This window comes from Dromiciops gliroides, chromosome 5, assembly GCF_019393635.1.
Source record: "Dromiciops gliroides isolate mDroGli1 chromosome 5, mDroGli1.pri, whole genome shotgun sequence".
Classification (NCBI taxonomy): domain Eukaryota; kingdom Metazoa; phylum Chordata; class Mammalia; order Microbiotheria; family Microbiotheriidae; genus Dromiciops; species Dromiciops gliroides.
In genome coordinates, this window is record NC_057865.1 from 17481155 (window position 1) to 17500243 (window position 19089).

A 19089-nucleotide genomic window follows, 5' to 3' on the forward strand; every position below is an offset into this window, starting at 1 on the left:
CGGACCTGCGGAAATTATGAAACTGCAGATTTCATGTAACAACTTGGTCCTACGGAGAAGTACAGTCACCTAATAAGTTGAAGGCTGCCTGTCACGCCATTGGCTGGCCGCGTCACGTGCCGGGCCAGCAGAACAATAAAGTATAAATCACTCCGCAGGCTATTAATGGGCCAGTGTTTTCCAGTCATAATTTTTATAGCAAAGCCATATGTTTTTATGCAAAGGGATATTTGAGTTCTACGATAAAGTTTGTTTTAATTGTGGCCAACGGAGATTAAAAGATCAGGTTGGGTCTCACTACCCCCTTTTTAAGCGGACTATTTTATATCACAATTAATCACGCCATCAGTGAGGCAGAACTCCCTGCGAAAACCTGGGGAGCCGAGACCTCCACATAAAATTATACAATAATTGAAGCCATAAAAAAGCAAAATCGCATTCTCGCTGTACTGTATTTAAATATATATTTATGATATTTCATAAGGAGTTATTGTTGCGAGAGCCACGGGGCTGGTAGGAAGTCAGTAAGGAAAGGCATATTCATTTGCCTCGCCGTGTCTCCCCGTAGTAAAAATTTACGAGTGCTCGGAAAGGTTAAATTATACTATTGTGTTTGGTTTGGGAGCTCACTGTAAATAACCGCGCTGAGCCCGGGCCGGAGCCTCCGGCCGAAAGTCAAAGGCGCCACAGAGCAGCCGTCCGCCCCGACTGCTCCCCGCTCGGCCCCGACGCCCAGCGCCCCGGCCCCGGGACCGATCCAACCGAAGGAAAGCAGGAGTTTTGCTGGGGCGGCAGATCTCCCTCGAGTCCCCCAGGGCTGTTGGAAGGGGCTGCTTAGGGCGCCCAGGCTGCAGACGCCCCTTTCAGTCTGGCTGTGGGGCCCGGGACGCACCCCAGCAAAGGAGGCTCGAGCCCGGAAAGCATCTCCAGCCGCCGCCCTCGGGTGTCTACAGATTTCTTCTCCCAGCCTTCGCTTTTTTTCTCGATCACACATGCCAACCCTCACTGGCACGGACACAGGCGCGCGGGCACACATACATACAAATACACACACAAATTCACAATACACACACACACACACACACACACACACACACATATGCCGTCGCCTGCTTCTCTGTCCCTGTGGAGACAGGCTCGCTGGCCCAAAGTTGGAGGAAAACGGCTGTCGTGGGGACCAGCGGACACGTCCAGCGGGCACCCGGGCAGACTCCGAGAAGCCTCAGCAGAGCTGCTGGGAAAGGGGCAGCTCCGAGGCCGCGTCTTGGGGCCCCGAACCAACGCTGAGCCCCGAGTCCCGCCCCCCGGCTGGCCCCACGGCCAGGCAAAAGACTCTGTTCCAAGCTGGAACTTCTCTAGCAAGCTCTCCGCAGGGGCCGAGCACCCGGGAAGAAACTTATCCATCGCCCAGGCCTGGGAAGGGGAAAGTGTTTATCCAAGGCAAGGGAGTCTTAAAAAAATACATCCCCACCAACAGAAAAGGCCTATCAACCTTTCCTTCCTCCTCCCCTCCTTCCCTCTCTCCTTCCTCTGCCCATTGCCATGGGAAAGCAGGGGAATTTTCTGTGTGGGTATCTGAGGGAACCCCGAAGTAGTCTATCACAGGTCCTAGTTTCGGGGAAGAAATGTTTGTTTATTAATTTACTGGACGCTCCTAGTCTCCTGGACTCACATACCCCATACCCAAACTGTGCGGAGGGTTACAGTCTCCAAGTAAAACAAGTGAGCCGTCCCTCAGCTCAAGTCCAGTGTTAGGAATTAAAGTAAAGGTCCAGCATTGAGGAGGGGGAGAATGGGACTTTTGACTTGAATCCATTCTTCCGTTGCTTTCTTAGGAAGGGCCTCTTTATCCCCCCCCCACAATGCTTTGGGGGCCGGGGGGGGGGGGGAAGCAGGTCGCCTCCCTGTTAATTTGAAAAACCCAATTCTAAGTAGAAAGTCGCGAGGACTTGCAACTGGGTAGTAATTAAATTCACGTGTGAATATTCCGCATGCAAAAGTATGTTTCTCATTAGCTTTACATCTCTGTTGGCTCTTTCCTCTCCCCCCCCTCCTTTTTGTCCCTCCCTTTTCCTCCTGTTCAAGTTTTCTCAATAGCTACAACAGAAATCTCAGAGAGATCTCATTCTTTCTCCCAATTCCACGGCTGATTCGGAGTGATAAGAAGCTAAGAGGCTCTTATCTCTTTGAGGCAGTCAGAGAACAGGGCAAGACGAAGCAGCTCGAGGAAGGCCGGCCCATTAGCTTCCTAAAAAAATATGGAATGGACGTGAATGAAGTTAGGTACACAATGACCTCCAACTTAGCCCTCGTCCATCCGTTTGCTTCAGGGCTGGCTTTCGGAGAACCCCGATTTTATTCTCTTTCTTTTTTAAAATTGCCTCCTCATAAACAAAAGAAGGACAAGGGGTCCGGAAAAGACCTCTAGCATCGTTTGGAGACTGTTGGTCCTTGCTTGAGAACAATTTTGTTCGTCGTTAACGCTTCAGACTTAGCTGAGCGAACCAAAGCAACCCCAATCGGTCCTTTCTCAGCTTCAACTTAGAGAGAACTAATAATAATAATAACAACAACAACAAACCAACAACCCCCAAAAGAGGTTTTTCTTTCAAGATGCCTAATTATTCCTAACCTGAGCCATAGCTGTAATTGGTACTCGGCGAATTGCAGTATTTGAAAGAGGCTGAGAAGGAAAATTCTCTAGCCCTATTTGGAGGAAAGGTCAATGCGCTGGCCTGGGTTTTTATTTTGGATGTGAAAGTAAAGGTTAGGTTTTGTTTGTTTGTTTGTTTGTTTCAGAGAAAACTACCCTAGCCACCCGCTTTAATAAATTAGTGTAATTAAGAACCGCTCTCCTCCCTGCATATAATTATTTTTAAGGGCATTGCATAGCAAATGAATTGGATTGTAGACGCCGCGCCAGCCTCTCTAACGACCCTCCACAGACCCCAAGCACCAGAGGTTAATCCAACGCTCCAAGTGGCCTTCAGAATAAACTGAGAGATGGCAGGTTGGGAAAGGAATAGCAATCACGTTTTCCCCCATTAAAGGAAAAAAAAAAAAGAGGCTCCCGCCGGGTTGGCCCAAAAAGCTAGAAGGGAGAATGGTTATTCTGCCCGCATTTCGGCACCGCATGAGACCGAAGGGGCCTTTCTGTTGTTATAAGCCCGACTCGCGGGGAAAGTGACTTCTGCCTCCGAATAGACTGCACCTGGGGACAGGCACTCAACTTTGAGTTGTCTTCCCTCCACTCCTGCCCTGGATTATTTTTAAACTTCCTGAATCTGGTAATTGGCCTTTCCGACGCTCCCCGATTCTCCTTCCATGTTCCTGACTCTTAAACAACATTCACTAGGCAAAAGCATGCATTTCAGGTAGTAGATACATAAATATTTATTCTAATGACCTGGGTCTGCATGCCGGCAGTTGGTCGCATTTTTTGCACACACACGCTCTCCTAACAGTAGAAGAAGGACCGTGGCAAACCTCTGCCCTAGCGCCAGCCGCACAGGCTCTCTCCCGGCCTGGCTTCTGCCGGGGTTTTCTCGGAGACTTCTCTCGGAAGAGCTTCCTTGCCCCTGCCAACTCAGTCAGCATCAGCCCCTGGCACAGCTCGAGGGAGAGGTGTGCCCCGAGAATCCACAGGCTCAGCCTGCAGAACCCCTCTGGTCCCTCCGGCTTTGCTACTAGCCTCCATCTCTGCAGGGTTCCCGGTTCTTTTTCGGTGTCCATGTAACAAAGCCCGGCGTGCGGGGCTCCCTGCGACAGACCCAGCGAGGTCGCTGTTGTTCAGTCCGCCTCAAAGGAATGCAGGCGCCTAACCGCTGCCTAATCGTGATCGTAACCGAGGCCTTGCGAACACTACCAAGCCAAAGTGGAATATCTGCCTCAATTTTCTCTTCTCCTCGGGACCCCATTCCTTCCCAGGTCAGGCAATGGAGACCTGAGTTTCTGTAAGCTTTTCCCCAAACCTAATCGCAGCACCTGAATACGAGGACTAAAGAAAATCCTCAGTTAGCCCACAAACCAAGCCTGTGCCCCCAAAGCCAAAATTAAAGGAGAAGGAAATCTAGGGAAGAGAGAATAAGAGAATAAAGAGAGAGAAGGAGAGAGGAAAAGAGAGGAGAGAGGGAGAGAAGAAGAGAGGGGGGAAGGGAGAGAGAGAGAGAGAGAGAGAGAGAGAGAGAGAGAGAGAGAGAGCGAGCGAGCAGATTCCGACTTCCTTCCACCTTGGCGCTTCCTGGACAAGTCTGGACCAGAGGGGGGTGGGGGAGGCGTGGAGGAAAGGGGTCTCATCCAGATTTCTAGGTTTCTTCTAACATAAGATCTTGGGCTTTTACGCGCAAAACAAGGGCAACTGACACGCGGGTCCAAGCACCCGAAGCCCCCATTCCTCAGCAAACCGCACCTGACCTTGAATGGCCCCTAATCGAGAAATTCCTACCACGCCCCCGCCGCCACTGAGAGAGCTAACCTGACCATACCTGCCCCCAGTTGGGGTGGGGGAGGAGCAGAGGATGGGAAGAGATAGGAAGGAGAAGAGGGAGGAGTACTGGGTGCTCCTTGGTCCGCGCACAGCCTGGATCTGGGAAGGGCGGGCGGCGGCGAGGCACTGAGCTCCGGAAGGGAGTAGTGGCATTTGGACGTGACGCCTAGTTAGAGGTCGGTCCACGGCCCCTGTCTTCGGCCCCCTGCCCACCGGCTCTCTATACCTGGTGACGAATTCAACTGAAGTAATGAAGGCAGTATCGTGCTGTCGAGAGAAAGGTGGAGCCCCAACAACAGGAAACTACCTAAATCACAGACCAGTTCTGCAGCTCCCCCAAGGCCCGGCTCCTTTTGCAGGGATCCCGCTATAGAGAGAGAAACAAAATCAGGTCAAACCCCGACCAAGGCGCCGCCGATCCAACCTGCCCGGGGCCGCCGGCACCGCCACTGCCACCGCTGCAGTCTTAGGACTGCTTAAAATAGGGAAAGGAAAGGAAAAGACAGAGCGAAAGAGGGATAGAAGGACAGAGAGGGAGGAGGAAAGAAAGGAGAGGTAGAAAGAGAACGAGAACGAACGAGAGAGAAGAAAGTGTGTGTGAGAATGTGGAGAGAGAGAAAGAGAGAGAGAGAGAGAGAGAGAGAGAGAGAGAGAGAGAGAGAGAGAGAGAGAGAGAGGAGGAGAGAAGAGGGGAGAGAGAGAGAGAGAGAGAGAGAGAGAGAGAGAGAGAGAGAGAGAGAGAGAGGAGAGAGAGAGAGGGAAAGAGAGAGGGAGAGAGAGGGAGAGAGAGAGAGAGGAGAGAGAGGGAAAGAGAGAGGGAGAGAGGGAGAGAGGGAGAGAGAGAGAGAGAGAGAGAGAGAGAGAGAGAGAGAGAGAGAGAGAGAGAGAGAGAGAGAGATCCGGTGTGTGCGTTTGTTTTTCCCAAACCTTCAAGTAGGGCGAACCGTGGAGAAAAGGGGAGGGAGTTAATGGGCCTACCATAAAGCCCTAAAGAACTGAGCTAAGCATCGGGTTCAAAGTCTGTCCTGGACGAGAGTTGGCCCAGCGGCTTGGGCTAGCCAAGCCTGCCGGGGCTGCCCCTCACTTCCTTCTCCCCCTCCTCTTCCTCTTCTCTTCAAACACTACCCACCCCCGCTCCCTCTCGGTGCTGCCCCCCCCCCAGACTCCCACCTTAATCTTTCCGGGCAAAACCCCCCTTACCCCACGAGGCTAGAGCGACCAGGTAGACAGAAGGCCTGGGGTGGGAGTGGGGGGTGGGGGAGGGGGCAACCACAGTTGATAGGAGCTTGTGGGGAGGGGGGCGTTGGGCTTGGTCTCTAGCCATCCACCATCTCCCTTGTTGGGGCTCACCTTCCCAGCAGCTCCCGGGACATCCGAGGGTTGTGGGTGGCACCTAAGGCCTGCTTCCTGCCTAGGAAGAGACCTCGATTCATTGAGACTGGGTGTCGGCCGCAAAACAAAACAAAACCAAAAAATCGATCTCTGATCCATTCTCTACCGTCCAGAAATACTCTGTGGCTTCCTCTGTCTATGCAGCTCCTCACTCGACTGAAACCACTCGCTTGTCCAAGTCAGCAACAATCCAGATATACTAGCAAGTCATAAAAAAGGGGAACAAAAGCCCACAAACCTTAGAGCCGCATTGCTCTACGGCCGAGACAAATTACGACTGTCTAGGTAATATTTAAATGGATGCCTCGAGTAATTGCAGGGAGCCCAGGCACTATTCCTGTTGTAAAAGTTGGGGACGAGATAAAGTGGGTGGTGAAGATAAACAGTCACAAAAGAGGTAAAATTAAAAGGCTTCATTCCACGGCTTTTATTCTTCTATATAAGAACATAAACATTGTCTTTTTTTTTCCACGCACAGCAGCATTACAATATTAATTTATTCTGATTTAAGGTAAGAAGTAAATAGAGCTAGGACTAACATTTATAATAACGATAGAATGCATTTGCTTCAAACAGTATTGGCAATTCTTTAATAATAGACATTTATACAGATTTGTACTTAGACTTCTCTTTGTTTCTGCACCTACAGGTTTGACCCTTTTATGCATGTAACTTCACAGTATAAAGGAAATCCGAACAATGTCTCCCTTTCTCTCTTCTACCCCTTCTGCTAGAGTCCTCTGAAGGGTTCCATGAATTTCAGTGAGCAAAATAAAAGCGAAATTTACTCCCCCCTCCCCATAAGGCAGGGACAGTTGTGTGTGCTTGTCACGTGCTACCAGTGGTAACATTACTTAGAGACAAAAAATCCACTAATTCCACATAATATAATAAGCAAAACTACATTATGTCACTATCTACAACAGGGAAGATAGCAGGAGTCAGAGGTAAGTGTGAACATTTAATGCCAGAGCAGCACAAGACCTTGGCTGGAGCCAAGAGAGGTCTCCCTTTCCTGCTCCATGTTTAAAGCTGTGATAGTTTGGCCGAGAAAAGAGAGAAGGAACTCCGCTCTTTCTCTCCCTCTTTCTCCCTCTCTCCATCTCTCCCTCCTCTCTCACCCTAGACAAAGTCACGCCCTCGTTTTCACCCTGCGTGTTCGTGGTGGTGAAGACCTTCTCTTCGGAAAGAAAGAAAGCAAGAAACTAGGAACGACAAGGTAAAAAACCAGTCTCTCTCTCACACACATCCCTCACCCCAACTCTGATTTGAACGCGACCAAAATGGAAAGCCTCGACTACTCACCCGTTACCTCCCCCACAGACACCTTAGCGCTTACAATGAGTACACTCTTGTCTCCAGGGTCGCCTGGACTCGGAGCCTGCCTAGACACGCGCAGCCCTCTGAGAGATGACACTTGGCTCGTGGAAGGAGTGGAGACCAAGAGAGGCGAGCAAGCTCGGCCCAAGACGTCGCTTGACGTGGCTGCCCGTTTTATTTGTTTGTTTGTTTTGGAGGCGTGCCCACCCCATTCACCCCCAGAAAACAAGACAAAGCAAACAATCCCCACCCAAATCTCGTCTTGAAAAGCTGCTATAGATAGTTGGAGAATGGAGAAAGGGGTGGGGGGGGGGAAACAAACTCCTGACTCCGGGTGATACAGGTGCGAATCTCTAGCGCCTAGGAAGAAGGGTTACTGGCTCTTTTCACCGTCAAAACATGGTGGTCGTTTGGAGGCTCATCAAGAAAAGTTAAAGTTGGCTGTGAGCTCCCGGATTCTGTTCTCTCGGTTCATTTTCTTCAGTTTCATCCGTCGGTTCTGAAACCAGATCTTAACCTGTCTGTCTGTGAGGTGGACGCTGCGACTGATCTCTAGGCGCCGCTCTCGAGTTAGGTACATGTTGAAAAGAAATTCCTTCTCCAGCTCCAAAGTCTGGTGCTTGGTGTACGGGCATCGCTTCTTCCGGCCGCTCTTCGCCGTGAGCCAGTTAGCCGCGTTCTCACCTTTGGCGTTGCCTGGGGTCGGAGAAGAGAAAGCGGGGAAGGGAAAGAAGGGGAGGGGAAGGCAGAGGAAGAAACGAGAAGGGAGGGGGAAGACAAGTTACGGCGAGGCCTGCATTAGAGCACAGCGCGGAGGACCCGGGCTGGCAGCAGGCGTCCGCTCTGACTATTCAGGCTCCCGGGGAGCCCTCGGGCTGCTTTGGCCCAGGACAACGTTGAAAAGCCTTGCCCGCACATCATCCCTAATGGACCCCAGACTGTGGAAAGGGAGGGGGGAAGGGCTGAAAGCTAAAGAGAGAAAGGGGTTCAAATCTCCCCTTTGGTCATGCCGAGGAGGGGGGCGACTTCATTAGAAGACATTTTCTAAAGGCCTCCTGGCTCTCTCTTCTCCCTTCAGAACCCCCCCACACCCCCCAAATTGCGTTTTAATTGGTTCTCCAAACACCTGTTTTCACACAAAGGGAGCTAGCGGGGAGGGCGCGGAGGAGAGCTTGGAAGCGAGTGTTGGGCACCCGGAGAAGGGCGGCCGTATATCTTGAACTTAACGCCTTTCTTTGCCTTTCCTTCCCCTTCGCAGACAAGCATTTCCTCTGCCCCCCTGAGCTTGGGGGCAGGGAGTCCCATGATTGCCCCAGGGTCAGGACAGGAAAGGCTTGGGGGAGGGGACCTTGGCTGCTGCCCCAACCGGGCTCTACTGGACTGAGGGTGGGCTTGGGGATGGTGGAAGACGGTTGAATTTGTGCCAAAAGGAAAGAGGGCAAACAATCGATTGGGTGTCATCCCTAACCCCCAGCCAAGAATATAGGAACTTGGGGGATTCCAAGGTAAAAGAGGGGGGAAAGCCCTACTATGCTCTAACTCCAAGCTCTATGTTTGGGGTAAGTTGGACTGGGCTGGGTGTCACAGGAGATTCCCTGCAACTGCTTCTTGAAAGGAGCATCTTATAGCGACTGTGACTTTGCAAAAGACATTTGGGATCGTAAACTACAACTTCGCCCGTTAATAGGGCTTATTTATTGGCGCCGGCGGCTGGTTATTTTGGAAGCTTTACAAACAGCCTTGTTATCTGCGAACCACCTTCTCCTCGTTGGCGGGGCTGGACGGGTGGGCTGGGGCAATTGGGTTGGGGATTCTGACGAGAAGGATGGTGGTGGTGCTCCCTGGCCTCCTGGTCTTGATCACCTCCAACCCGGCTCGCCTGGCGAACAAGCCTGGGGCTAGAGAGCAGAGGCAGGGTGTCGGCAGCGCTCTAAGCCGGACATTAATTTTTACTGCGTCCCCACGCCCAAATATTAAAAAAAAAATACTAAACCAAGTTCACAAGGTCAGCTGGAGCGAAGCTGCGTGCCAGACCGAGCCTGCCGGCTGCTGGGCTCCCTCATCTTTCCTTGGGGTTCCTTGCCGGCTCTCTGCTTTTTCGAGGGCTCTCCACATCTGACTTTCTCCCCCCCCCCCCTTCTCTTTCTTCCCCTCCCTTCGTCCCTCTCCGTCCCTTGTCTGATTCTCTCCCTCTCCTCTCTCTCTCTAGATCCCACTCTCTCTCGGCAGGTCCGTGGCTTAAGCACACTTACCTATGGGCTCTTTCTCGGGAGAGGGCTTGCTGCTCTCCGAGGGAGCGGGGGACAGTTCCTCTGCCGCGGAGGACGACGCCTGTGTCTCTTCCTCCGCCTGGGATCCACAAGCTAAGGCCGTGGGCGGAGGCGACTCTAGGGAGCTTTCCTTCCTGCCCGTCTCAGCCGAGACCGAAGCCAGAGCGGGCGGCGAGTCGAAGCGAACTTGGGGCTGCTGGGGGAACTGGGGGGTGCCCAGCTGCGCCCCCGATGCTGCGGCGGCCGCTGCGTTATAGCTCTTGGAGCTGCCGGTGCCATAGGCTTGAGACAGGCGGAAGTAGCCCGGGACCGGCACTCCGCCACCCCCGCCCCCGCCGCCGCCGTTGCTGCTGTTGAGGGCGCAGACTTCGGGAGGGCCCCGCGGGGGGAAGGAGGCCAGCTCGGGGGCCGTTGAACTTTTGGGGCATTTGTCGGAATCATAGAGACAATAAGAGTTTTCCTCTTTGATGTTCTGAGCGAAGGAGCAAGAGGTGGCTTGCTGCTGCGGCTGCTGCTGGTGGTGATGGCTCTGGGGCTGCTGCTGGTTCTGGGGCTGCTGCTGCTGGTTCTGCTGGGCTTGCGGCTGCTGGGGCTGGGGCTGCGGCTGGTGATTCGGGGGCGGCGGACCATCCGGTTGCTCCATGCGACACGACCTGGGGCCGTCTAGCCAGACCTCCATGCCCGACATGTAAGGGTGCGACGAGGGCACCATGCCGCCCGGCGATCCTCCTCCCTCATTGCGTTTGCTCAGGACCGGGAAAAGCCCGCAGCTTTGCAGACCGTAGGACAACTCGGACGCTTGTGGCAGGTAGTGAGGGTAATAACCCCCGCCGCTGCCGCCTCCTCCGCCGCCGCCGCCGCCTCCACCGCCTTCTCCTCTGCCCGAGCTGATCAGAGAATCCACCAAAAACGAGTTCGCGGCCGGGCTCTCGGAGCATGACATTGCTGTGGGATAATTTGGCGAAGGGAGCAGATAGCCCTTTCTGGCTGACATTTCTTGTACAAAACATGCTGAATAGGGTTAGAGATCCCCCCGCACCGCGGCGAGCTCCCGCAGCCAATGGAGAGCCAGGGTTTCCCAGCGACCCCTCCCAGTTTGGTTTCGTAGGCGCTGTGCTGGTCTCAGGTCGACCTCTGAATTGAGAATTTATATAAATATGTAATGTATATTGATGGGCCCGGAGACACACGCCCCAACACCTAGGGCTGGGGCTCAGGACTCTGGGGGCGAGATCTCGACCAGGATTTTGGACTAGCCACCGGATCCCTCCTTCCTCATGTCAGGCACCCCATTTTCATGGCGGGAGGGGGGGGGCAAGCTCATCTCTGTAGCACTCCTGGGCCCTGATATCAGATAGTAAACAAGTGGGGTGTTTATGACGCTTCCGACCTAGTGCTATTCGGGAGCCCGAGTCTGCCTTTGCCTTGTTCCAAAAGCCTCTTTCCGGATAATGCAAATATGTGAACTGACTTAAATAAAACTACATGCATATGTCGATGGTTCTCCCTTTTTTTTTCTTCATATTTTGATCTGGGGTGGGGGGAGGGCAGGTCAATAGCCTCCCAGTATCTTCTAGACCTGCTATTTCTCTGCCCAGCTTAGGGGGCAAAAGAGATTTTGGACGGGATTTGGCGTTAAATTCTTGAGGAATTAGTTGTCCCCAGAGCATAAGGCTAGCCTGGGACCCAAATGTCAGTTCTGGTCCAAGGCAGGCTCTCAGCTTCAGCGGAGAACACTGGCAGCTCGGGCGGGGCTCCGCAGAGGAGTGAGGCGAGGCGCCTCGGGCCAAGGCAACGAGCCGAAGAACTAACGAACGAAGGACCAAAAGAGAAAGGAGCCTGGAGGCCCAGCCGCCCAGAGAACAAGTACACCTCGCCCGCACAAAGCAGTATCTGGCTGGCTCCCTGCTCCTCTAGCTCTGCCCCTCGTTTTGGTTTCTCTTGTAAGTGGGGAAGGCGCTGCGACTATCTCTTTTCTCTCGGATCCAACCACAGAGACTAGGTCTACGCCTCACTCGTTCTACCTTAGCGGCTACTCTGCTTCGTCTCCGGCTGCGTTTGTTTCTTTCGCTTGGCTATTATCGCTATTGTCATTATTTCCAGAATCTATTTAGGATTAGTGTATACAAACGGATCTCTAGGATCCCTATCCCTTCTAGCTCTCACCTTCTGGGATTGGTGTCTTTTCAAAGGTTTACCACGAAAGCCCACAGAAGGCAGCATTGAATACCTGGGTCCGGGACTGAGAGCTTGGAAAGAAAGGCCAGGGCCCAGCGTCTGCCCGGCTTTGGCATTGGATAGGCAGACTGGTTACTTCTCTGTTTACCCCCTTTCGGGGTTTCGAGCAGAGTGGGCAAAGGAAGGCTAGGCAGCCAGAACACGTGCTATGGTGCTCACGAAGGTGGCAAGATGTGATTCTCTTTCCTGACCAATCTAAGAATTCTCAACTCGCTGGGAAGCTTCCTAGAGCCTAGCCCCACCGATAAAAAGTCAGTTTTCCCAAATAAAATCAAACTCAAATTCTACTCCTTTCTTCTTTTTCTTTTGCCCTAATCTTCCCATCCACAGGCTGCTCCTTCCCTATCAGCGCAGTACTGCAGAGAGAGCAAAGAGGGTATAGGGGACGTGGGGAAGGGGCGAGGGAGAAGAGGGGATCGTGGGGAGGAAGGAAACACTTCCGCCCAGGCTCTGAACACTTTCCTCTTCCCCAGCCTTTAGCCTTGGCTTTCACACAATCCCGGAGGATCTGACAAGAATCAGTGTCACTGCTACCCCCCACCCCCGGGCTTCTCGGTTTCTCCCTCCTCTCTATCCTCCTCCATTCCCCCTCCCCTCTATCCTCCTTTATCCCCCCTCCTTCCCCTCCAAACCCCAACGAGCTGTCAGCCATTCGGATATTTTAACGTGGGTTTCAGTTGAGGAAATTCCTTCCCAGGTCGTGACAGGCCCCAGGACAAGTTATTTGGGAGTGGGCCGGTCAGGCAGCAGGAAAGCCGGGACAATTTTCCATAGGAGGGGCAGTCCCAGAGCCTCCTCCCTCTCCCTCCTCATCCTGGAGGGTCCCTCATCGCCAACTGTAAAAGCCAAGAGATGGGAGAGGTTGTCACAACTTTCCCCAGCCCCATAAAAGGTTTATGGAAAGGCGACGTTCTCCGGGTGTGATCAAATGGACCCCGGGAAGTGGCTGTCTTTATAACAGGGAACGAGGCCCGGGCCGGGCATCCGGCAGGGGTTCTGCCCTTCTCTGGCCTCCCTGCTTCTTGTCCTCCATCTCTCCCGAGTCTCCCTCTTTACACACACACACCCCTAACTCCTTGCACTGTGTTCCCAGAAGCCCCCCCTCCAGCCCCTACCGCCTGCCGCCCCGTTCCCCCCCCCCCCCATTTTCTGGCGGACCTACAAGGCTTCTCATGCGCCAGAGCGCTCTCAGTGCAATGAAACTCGAGCCCTCGGCCCACGCTCCCGATCCTTTCTCAGCCCGCAGCAGGTATAAAGCTGGGCTCCCTGGGGCAGGTCGCTCCCGGCTCAGCTCGGCTTGCCGGGATGCGGCCAAAGAAAGGCCCGAGCCCGGGTCTTACCCAGGCCTCTTTGCCGATGTGCAGCGCGGCTCTGGGAGGGAGGCCCTCAGAGCGGCCAAGGCCAGAGGCGAGAGGGGGCCCCATCAACCGCAGCTCTTGGACTGGTCAGAGGAGAAGTGGGATAGGGATCTGGCTGCCCAGCCAGGCAGATCTTCCCCTCCTGTCCTACTCGAAGAATGCAGAAGCCTAAGGTCTAGCCAAGCCCTGGACAGCGGCGCCCCGTCCCGCGTTCCCCCTTCCTCCCCTTTCCTTCGCGTTTGCCAGTCTCCTGGTTTCCTCGGTTACACTTCATCTGCCAGGTGGTGGGTACTGCAGCCGGACCCAGGAAAGGGTACAAGGAGCCGAAAAAGGAGGACAGGGAGGGAGGAGGCGAAGAAGAGTAACGTCGGCTGCTCTCGGTCTGGGGAAGGGGCTAAGGCACGAGCTGGTGCTGGGCCACTGAGGGTCAGTTTTTCCTAGTGTCTGGAGAGGGAGATCATGAACCCGCCGCTGCCGCCGTCGCCACCGCCTGTGAGCTGCTCCTGCGGCTTTCCTCGATAGCTCACAAGGCCAAGGCAAACGGCATCATGCCTCATTCTAGGCAGCCGAGGTAAACCCTTCACACACGTTTCTTGCAGGACTCAGGGCATTCCCCTCCCCGCACTCCCAGAACCTGGGGAGCCGATTCCTTGTCCAGGTGCTCCATCCCACGGCTCCTTGCCCTCGCCGGATCATTTGCTGCCTGCTGCTGGGGTCAGCATACCCCCCCCCCCCCCGGCCACGCTGGGCCCTGGGGGAATGAATGGGGATTTTTTTAAAGACCCACGGGGCCAAAGATACGGATATGTTGGGTCTGTGTGCATCCCACTCGTCTCCAGGGGCAAATATCCCCCCATCCCGGACCCTCAAGGTTAGGGAGAGCAGCTTATTTAGCGCGACTGAAGTGGACAAAGTACACGGGCAGCTACAAGGGCAGGGGACCCCCCTCCTCATCTTTGCAGTGGGAAGCTGTTAAATGCAGCAACTTAAGGTGCTGAGGTTCCCCCCAGCTCGCTAATCTTTGGGTAAACCTAAATTCACTAACTCTCAGAGCAAATCTGCTTTTTTTAAAAATGTTGAGTAGTAAATGCTGAGAATCTGTTTTTTAAGTGTGGGCTTTTCCTGCTCTTGGGCGAAGTGCCTCGTTAGGGGGCGGAGAAGAGAAAAACCTCCATTCTATCCCACCCCCAATATCGAATTAAAGGACTTTGAGATCGACACCTAACATTCAGGAGGCTGAGGCAACAATTGGGGTCGCCCAGCCAGAGCAGAGAAAATCCGTAAGGCCCCCACTGCCCTTAGCGAACTCTCCTCCAAAACAAAATGTCATCCGCTCCCCTATTTCAGAGTTATCTGTCTGTCACTTGTCAGGACCCTGTGCAAGAGCCAAATGGGTTTTTGGCCTGGATCGGTTCCAAAGTAGGCGGCTCCCCGCCTCTCCCTCCCCGCTGCAGCCTAATGCCAACGGAGGGGACAAGCGACAGGCTTTCTAATTTTTATCTTTACTAGAATACTTTCAAGCTGGGTAAATCGGGGCCCCAGCGGGGAGGGCAAGGAATTCCCCGGAAATGAACAACAATACAGTGTAACAGTGACTCCAACAAGGTTAGATACCTTTAGATCTTTCCCATGGCCTCGTATGTGTTTGCATTGTAATAAATATGTTGGCTACATTTGCTTTTCTTCTCTCTCTAATACAACGTAGTACTGCATTATTCATATCAGAATGAAATCAGAGGTCCAGTTCCATCCCATATGCTAGAGATAGTAAGTATGTTAGATTCCCTGCAGAGTATATCTACACTTATTGTTTACTTTAGAAGCATAGATTTTTCCAGTTAATGCATACAGTTTATGCATACAGAGCCACATATATTGGGGAACCAATGAATTAGGGCATGTTTTGGATTACAAAACCCACATTCCACAGCTGCGGCAGAAGCTCAAGTTAAACACTGATCTCTCTCCTCGCTACCCCCACCCCCATGACTGTGAAGAAGGCTGCAGACCTGGACTCTATCCTAAGACCAAACCGACTTTCACATGGTCACATGGTGGTGTTACCTTCGTCAATAAAATATTCCCATATCCAACCATCTTTTCCCAATTTGAGAAGAAACGTCCAGTTGGAGCTACGGCCCCTGTCACCTCCTTTCATTACTTTCCTTCCTTTCTTTGCATCGTTTAAGATGCCTTTGACCCAAACGGATGCTTCCTCTGGATGCCTATGCCCTCTCCAGGTCCAAGCCTTCATTCCCTAAAAGATCCCCGATGTCCCTGATGGCTCTCCGTGTCCCTGACGATATTAGAAAGGCCTGGTCCTCGCCTGGGAGCTTTGAGTCACCCTGAACATTCTCTAACGCCAGAAAAAAACATCTCTTTGACCCTGCTTTGAATTTTCCTTCCAAAATGGAAGGATAGGATGAAAAATAATAAATTGTTATTGCAAGAAGCAAGCTTGTTTTGTTTTGTTTTTAAATTGAGTTCCTAGGCTGATCCCCTTGGTAAACAAATTGTATTTAAAGGACGCAGGGGCGGATGGTGGTACTCCCCGATTTTTGTATTGGGAAGTGGGACGCAAGGGCCTGCAAAAAATAAACACTATTTCCACGACAGTCACGGATCGCCTAATTCACGAACTCTGGAATTCAGTAGCTTTCCCGAGATCGCTGCCCATATTTTAGAAGCATTTTTCGTCAGCAATTACAGTTTTTTCCCGTTTATCTCCAATAAGGTCAACATTTCCTATTTAGCCGCCCTGAACCAAGCCGATAGATGCGCCCTTTGGTTTCAACGAGCTCTTATCGAAATTTTGCTTTCTTCAGAGATCCAGCCTCTCCAGGCATCACTGCCTTTCCAGTGGCCTTTTCATAAACTCAGAGGTTTCATGACTTCTCTCCTGCCCACCCTAAATAGCCCTTCACTCTCCTGGAAGGGACAGGCCTAAGCGCGGAATTATGAAAGATCCCTGGAGCCCAGGTTCCCAGTAAGCCAGACTCAGAGTAAGGGAAGTCACCCGAGGTCTCGGCCTAATTCGGTGGCATGGGATAGCGAAAGACTCTCCGATATCCGGAATTTAAAGTGAGCTAGGTTAATCCCTTCGCCCATTATTGCATGCTCCAGAAACTAGGCCTGTTTTAGGAAAACAGCGAATAGGAAAGAAACCAAAAAAGAAAAGAAAAGAAAAGAAAAAAGAAGGAAAATAGAAACACATATGGAGACAGAGACAGGGAGACAGAGACCGGGAGCGAGAAGGAAGGAGTAAGAGGGAGGGCAAAGTGGCCCAAAAAAATATAAATGAATTATGTCTATTTAAATATAGTTTTCTGCAAACCCTGATGTAGAGATTACATTATCAGAGTTCATGCACAATGTGCACTTTTGAAAATACGTTATTTACTTCCCAATTCTGCTGTTGCAGAAATTTGAATCTGCTCACTCCCCAGCGGCCTTCCCTTTCTCGAACAAAGGTTTCCCACCAGGCCAGCCTGCGAATTAGGGAGCAGCACAGAGTGGGGGGGACTAGCCGTCTTGCAGAATACAGAGCAAAACGTTCCAGCGAGGAATTGGGCCATCTGACTCCACCCGAGTTGAAGGTTGCAGCCGGGAAAACTTTAAGGGTGAGAGATCTCGTCTGACAAAACACCAGCACACGACTGCAACTCTACGAAAATGACCTTACTTCTGTAACACTTGGCCGCTTCTCCAGGCAGCTTGACCGAGGTTGTAACAGTACAAACAAAACAGACAATTGTCTCTAAGGAGAAAAAGGCTAAACCTTGGGTTGAACCTCCAACTTTCAGAATGGGTCCGAGCTCCGTCTCTTTCCAGCCCAGGGGACCTTGAACCCAAAGCACGGAGCTCGGCCGGCGGCCACCAAGCCTGACCAAACCCTCAGAGCCGCTTTCTAACGGAAACCACCTGAGACTCGAACCTTCAAACTTGTGGGCACTTACCTTGAGGGGGGCTCCTAAGGCACTGCCCATCTCTTCCGCTGGCTCGCCCTTTCCAGTCTCCCGCGTGTAAGGAGGGGTGTATTTAAATGCGATTAACAACCTATCTTGAGGACCCCCTTTTGCGACTGGGAACAGGGGAAAGTGAGATAATTTAAACGTGCTTCTCCTAGGATCTGAAGGGAACAAAGGCCAAGCCAGCTTCTTGCAAGGCTCCGAGGCTCCCACGGCGGCGGCTTTGACATTGATCGGAAGCGCGCCACCTCGTGGCCGCCGTGCGCCTAGGCCTGAGCGTGAGTCTCCTGTATTCAAAGCCGGCTCTCTCTCTCATAAAGAGATGCTGGAGAATGAGCCCAGACCGCTGCTATTCAGATCTAATTTTTACATCTAAGAAATTGCTTCAAAACCTCGGCTGGGTTTATAGCAGAGCATTCCAAATATGCAAATCGGCCAGTCACGGACGGGTTTATGACCATATTGTCACAGCAACCAAGAGGATGTGATTTTTATTGGGCCAGGAAATCAAATCCTCCGACCAGGGAGCAGCTCCAGGCCTCGACTCTCTAGCAACTTGCAGCGAATTTCAGTTAATTTTTAACTAGCAAGAAAAGGAAGTCCCTGCTTTCAGCCCGAGGGGCGCAGAGATTCCTCCCTCCTCTTCCCCTCCCCCAGCATCCCACACATACTCCCCTCTGCCCCCCACCATTCCTCAATATCCTGGTCTCTCTTTCTGTGTGTCTGTCTGCTTCATTTCCTTGACAGGCATCTCTCTGTCCGTCTGGCTGACTTTTCAACCTGCATCCAGCAGGCCCTACCAGTCAGATAAACAAACAAACGGACACAGGCTCCCCTTCCTCACTCTCAGATTATATCCCTCTCCCCAGGGTCAGACGCCCGCCTGACTGGGTGGGTGGGTGGGGTTGAGGGGGTGGGGTGATCAACAAAAGGTCCTGGCTGGTTCGCCCTTCACCTCAAGGTTACGGGTGATGTCCAAAGCAAGATAGAAGTTCAAAGCCAGCAAACAATGAGAAAAGTGGACTACTCCCCCCCCCCAAAAACCAACAAAATGGGAAGGAATAAAAGGGAAAGGCTCCCTTGTATACCAGTGGAGAGGAACCCCCCCTTTGGAAGGATCCCCAAACGGTGCCTGCAGCCCAGGCCGTCTTGATTTTCACACACTTTGTCTCCTGGTATACCTCAAAACCCTTTCGGGGCAAACTTTTTGATGATGGTCCTGGACCAGCGCACCACCAACCTAATTCCCCTACACCCCATCCCTGGGCCCAGGGAAGCTTGGGAAGGTGAAAAGGATGGAGTCTGTACTGAAGATCCTTTCTGAGAAGCACCCCAACACTTTGCTATTGGAGGCCCTGACTTTCTTTAAATCTGCTTTGGCCGAGGTGGTGGAAGCTCTGGGGACAGACTCTTAGCCTAGTGACCTCCATTAAGTTCTTACCCCTCCAACATCGATTTCCTTCGAACCTTTTCATTTGAAGCCTGGGGCACCCTTGGGATGAACAGCAACAATAAACAACAAACCTAACCAAATTCTCTCCATTCAATGGAGAGTGAGTGGGATCAGGGTTGTTGTTTCTTGTTGTTCCCTATGCGTGGGTGATTTGATTTCAGGCATTTGGCGATGGGAAGAAGTCAGGGAGAGGAATGTCACAAACCAGGATGAATATTATAAAGTTTTCACTTTTTTATTTTCCTTGTGCCCCGTTGTAGTGTATACATGCAGAGCCCAATACGTTGGCATACGAAAAGAACACTGTACAGACATAGAGACGATACATTTCTCAAAACAGTGATGATATGAAGATACTGCACCTCATTGAATCGTGGTAAGGAAGAACACGACCCCGTTTGGTAAGCTAACCGTCCTCCAATTCGCTTGGAGGTTCCCCAGACTTCGCACAAGCTTGTAAAGCCCCTTCCCTCCCCCTTTTTTGAAGGCAACCACCTCCCCCCAAATTAAAATATGTAAAAAAAAGTATTCAAACAAAATAGGTTATGGTTTCTTTATTTACAAGTCTTGTAAAACACTGTTGCTGTATGAAACATACATTCAA

At 52.1% G+C, this 19089-nt stretch overlaps 1 protein-coding gene across 2 annotated transcripts; it reads right to left on the bottom strand.

Moving 5' to 3' along the window:
* Positions 1-6352: 6352 nt before the first annotated feature.
* Positions 6353-10462, bottom strand: HOXA10 (homeobox A10). 2 transcript variants are annotated; one of them, XM_043965102.1, is made up of 3 exons: positions 10046-10462; positions 9451-9979; positions 6353-7894 (listed from the first exon to the last, which is right to left on the bottom strand). In XM_043965102.1, exons 1-3 carry the CDS (start codon positions 10460-10462, stop codon positions 7620-7622), a joined length of 1221 nt encoding a protein of 406 aa, XP_043821037.1. In that variant the 3' UTR covers positions 6353-7619. The 2 variants fall into 2 exon arrangements, with proteins under 2 accessions (XP_043821037.1, XP_043821035.1); XM_043965100.1 differs by having other exon boundaries at positions 9451-10462.
* Positions 10463-19089: the final 8627 nt, after the last annotated feature.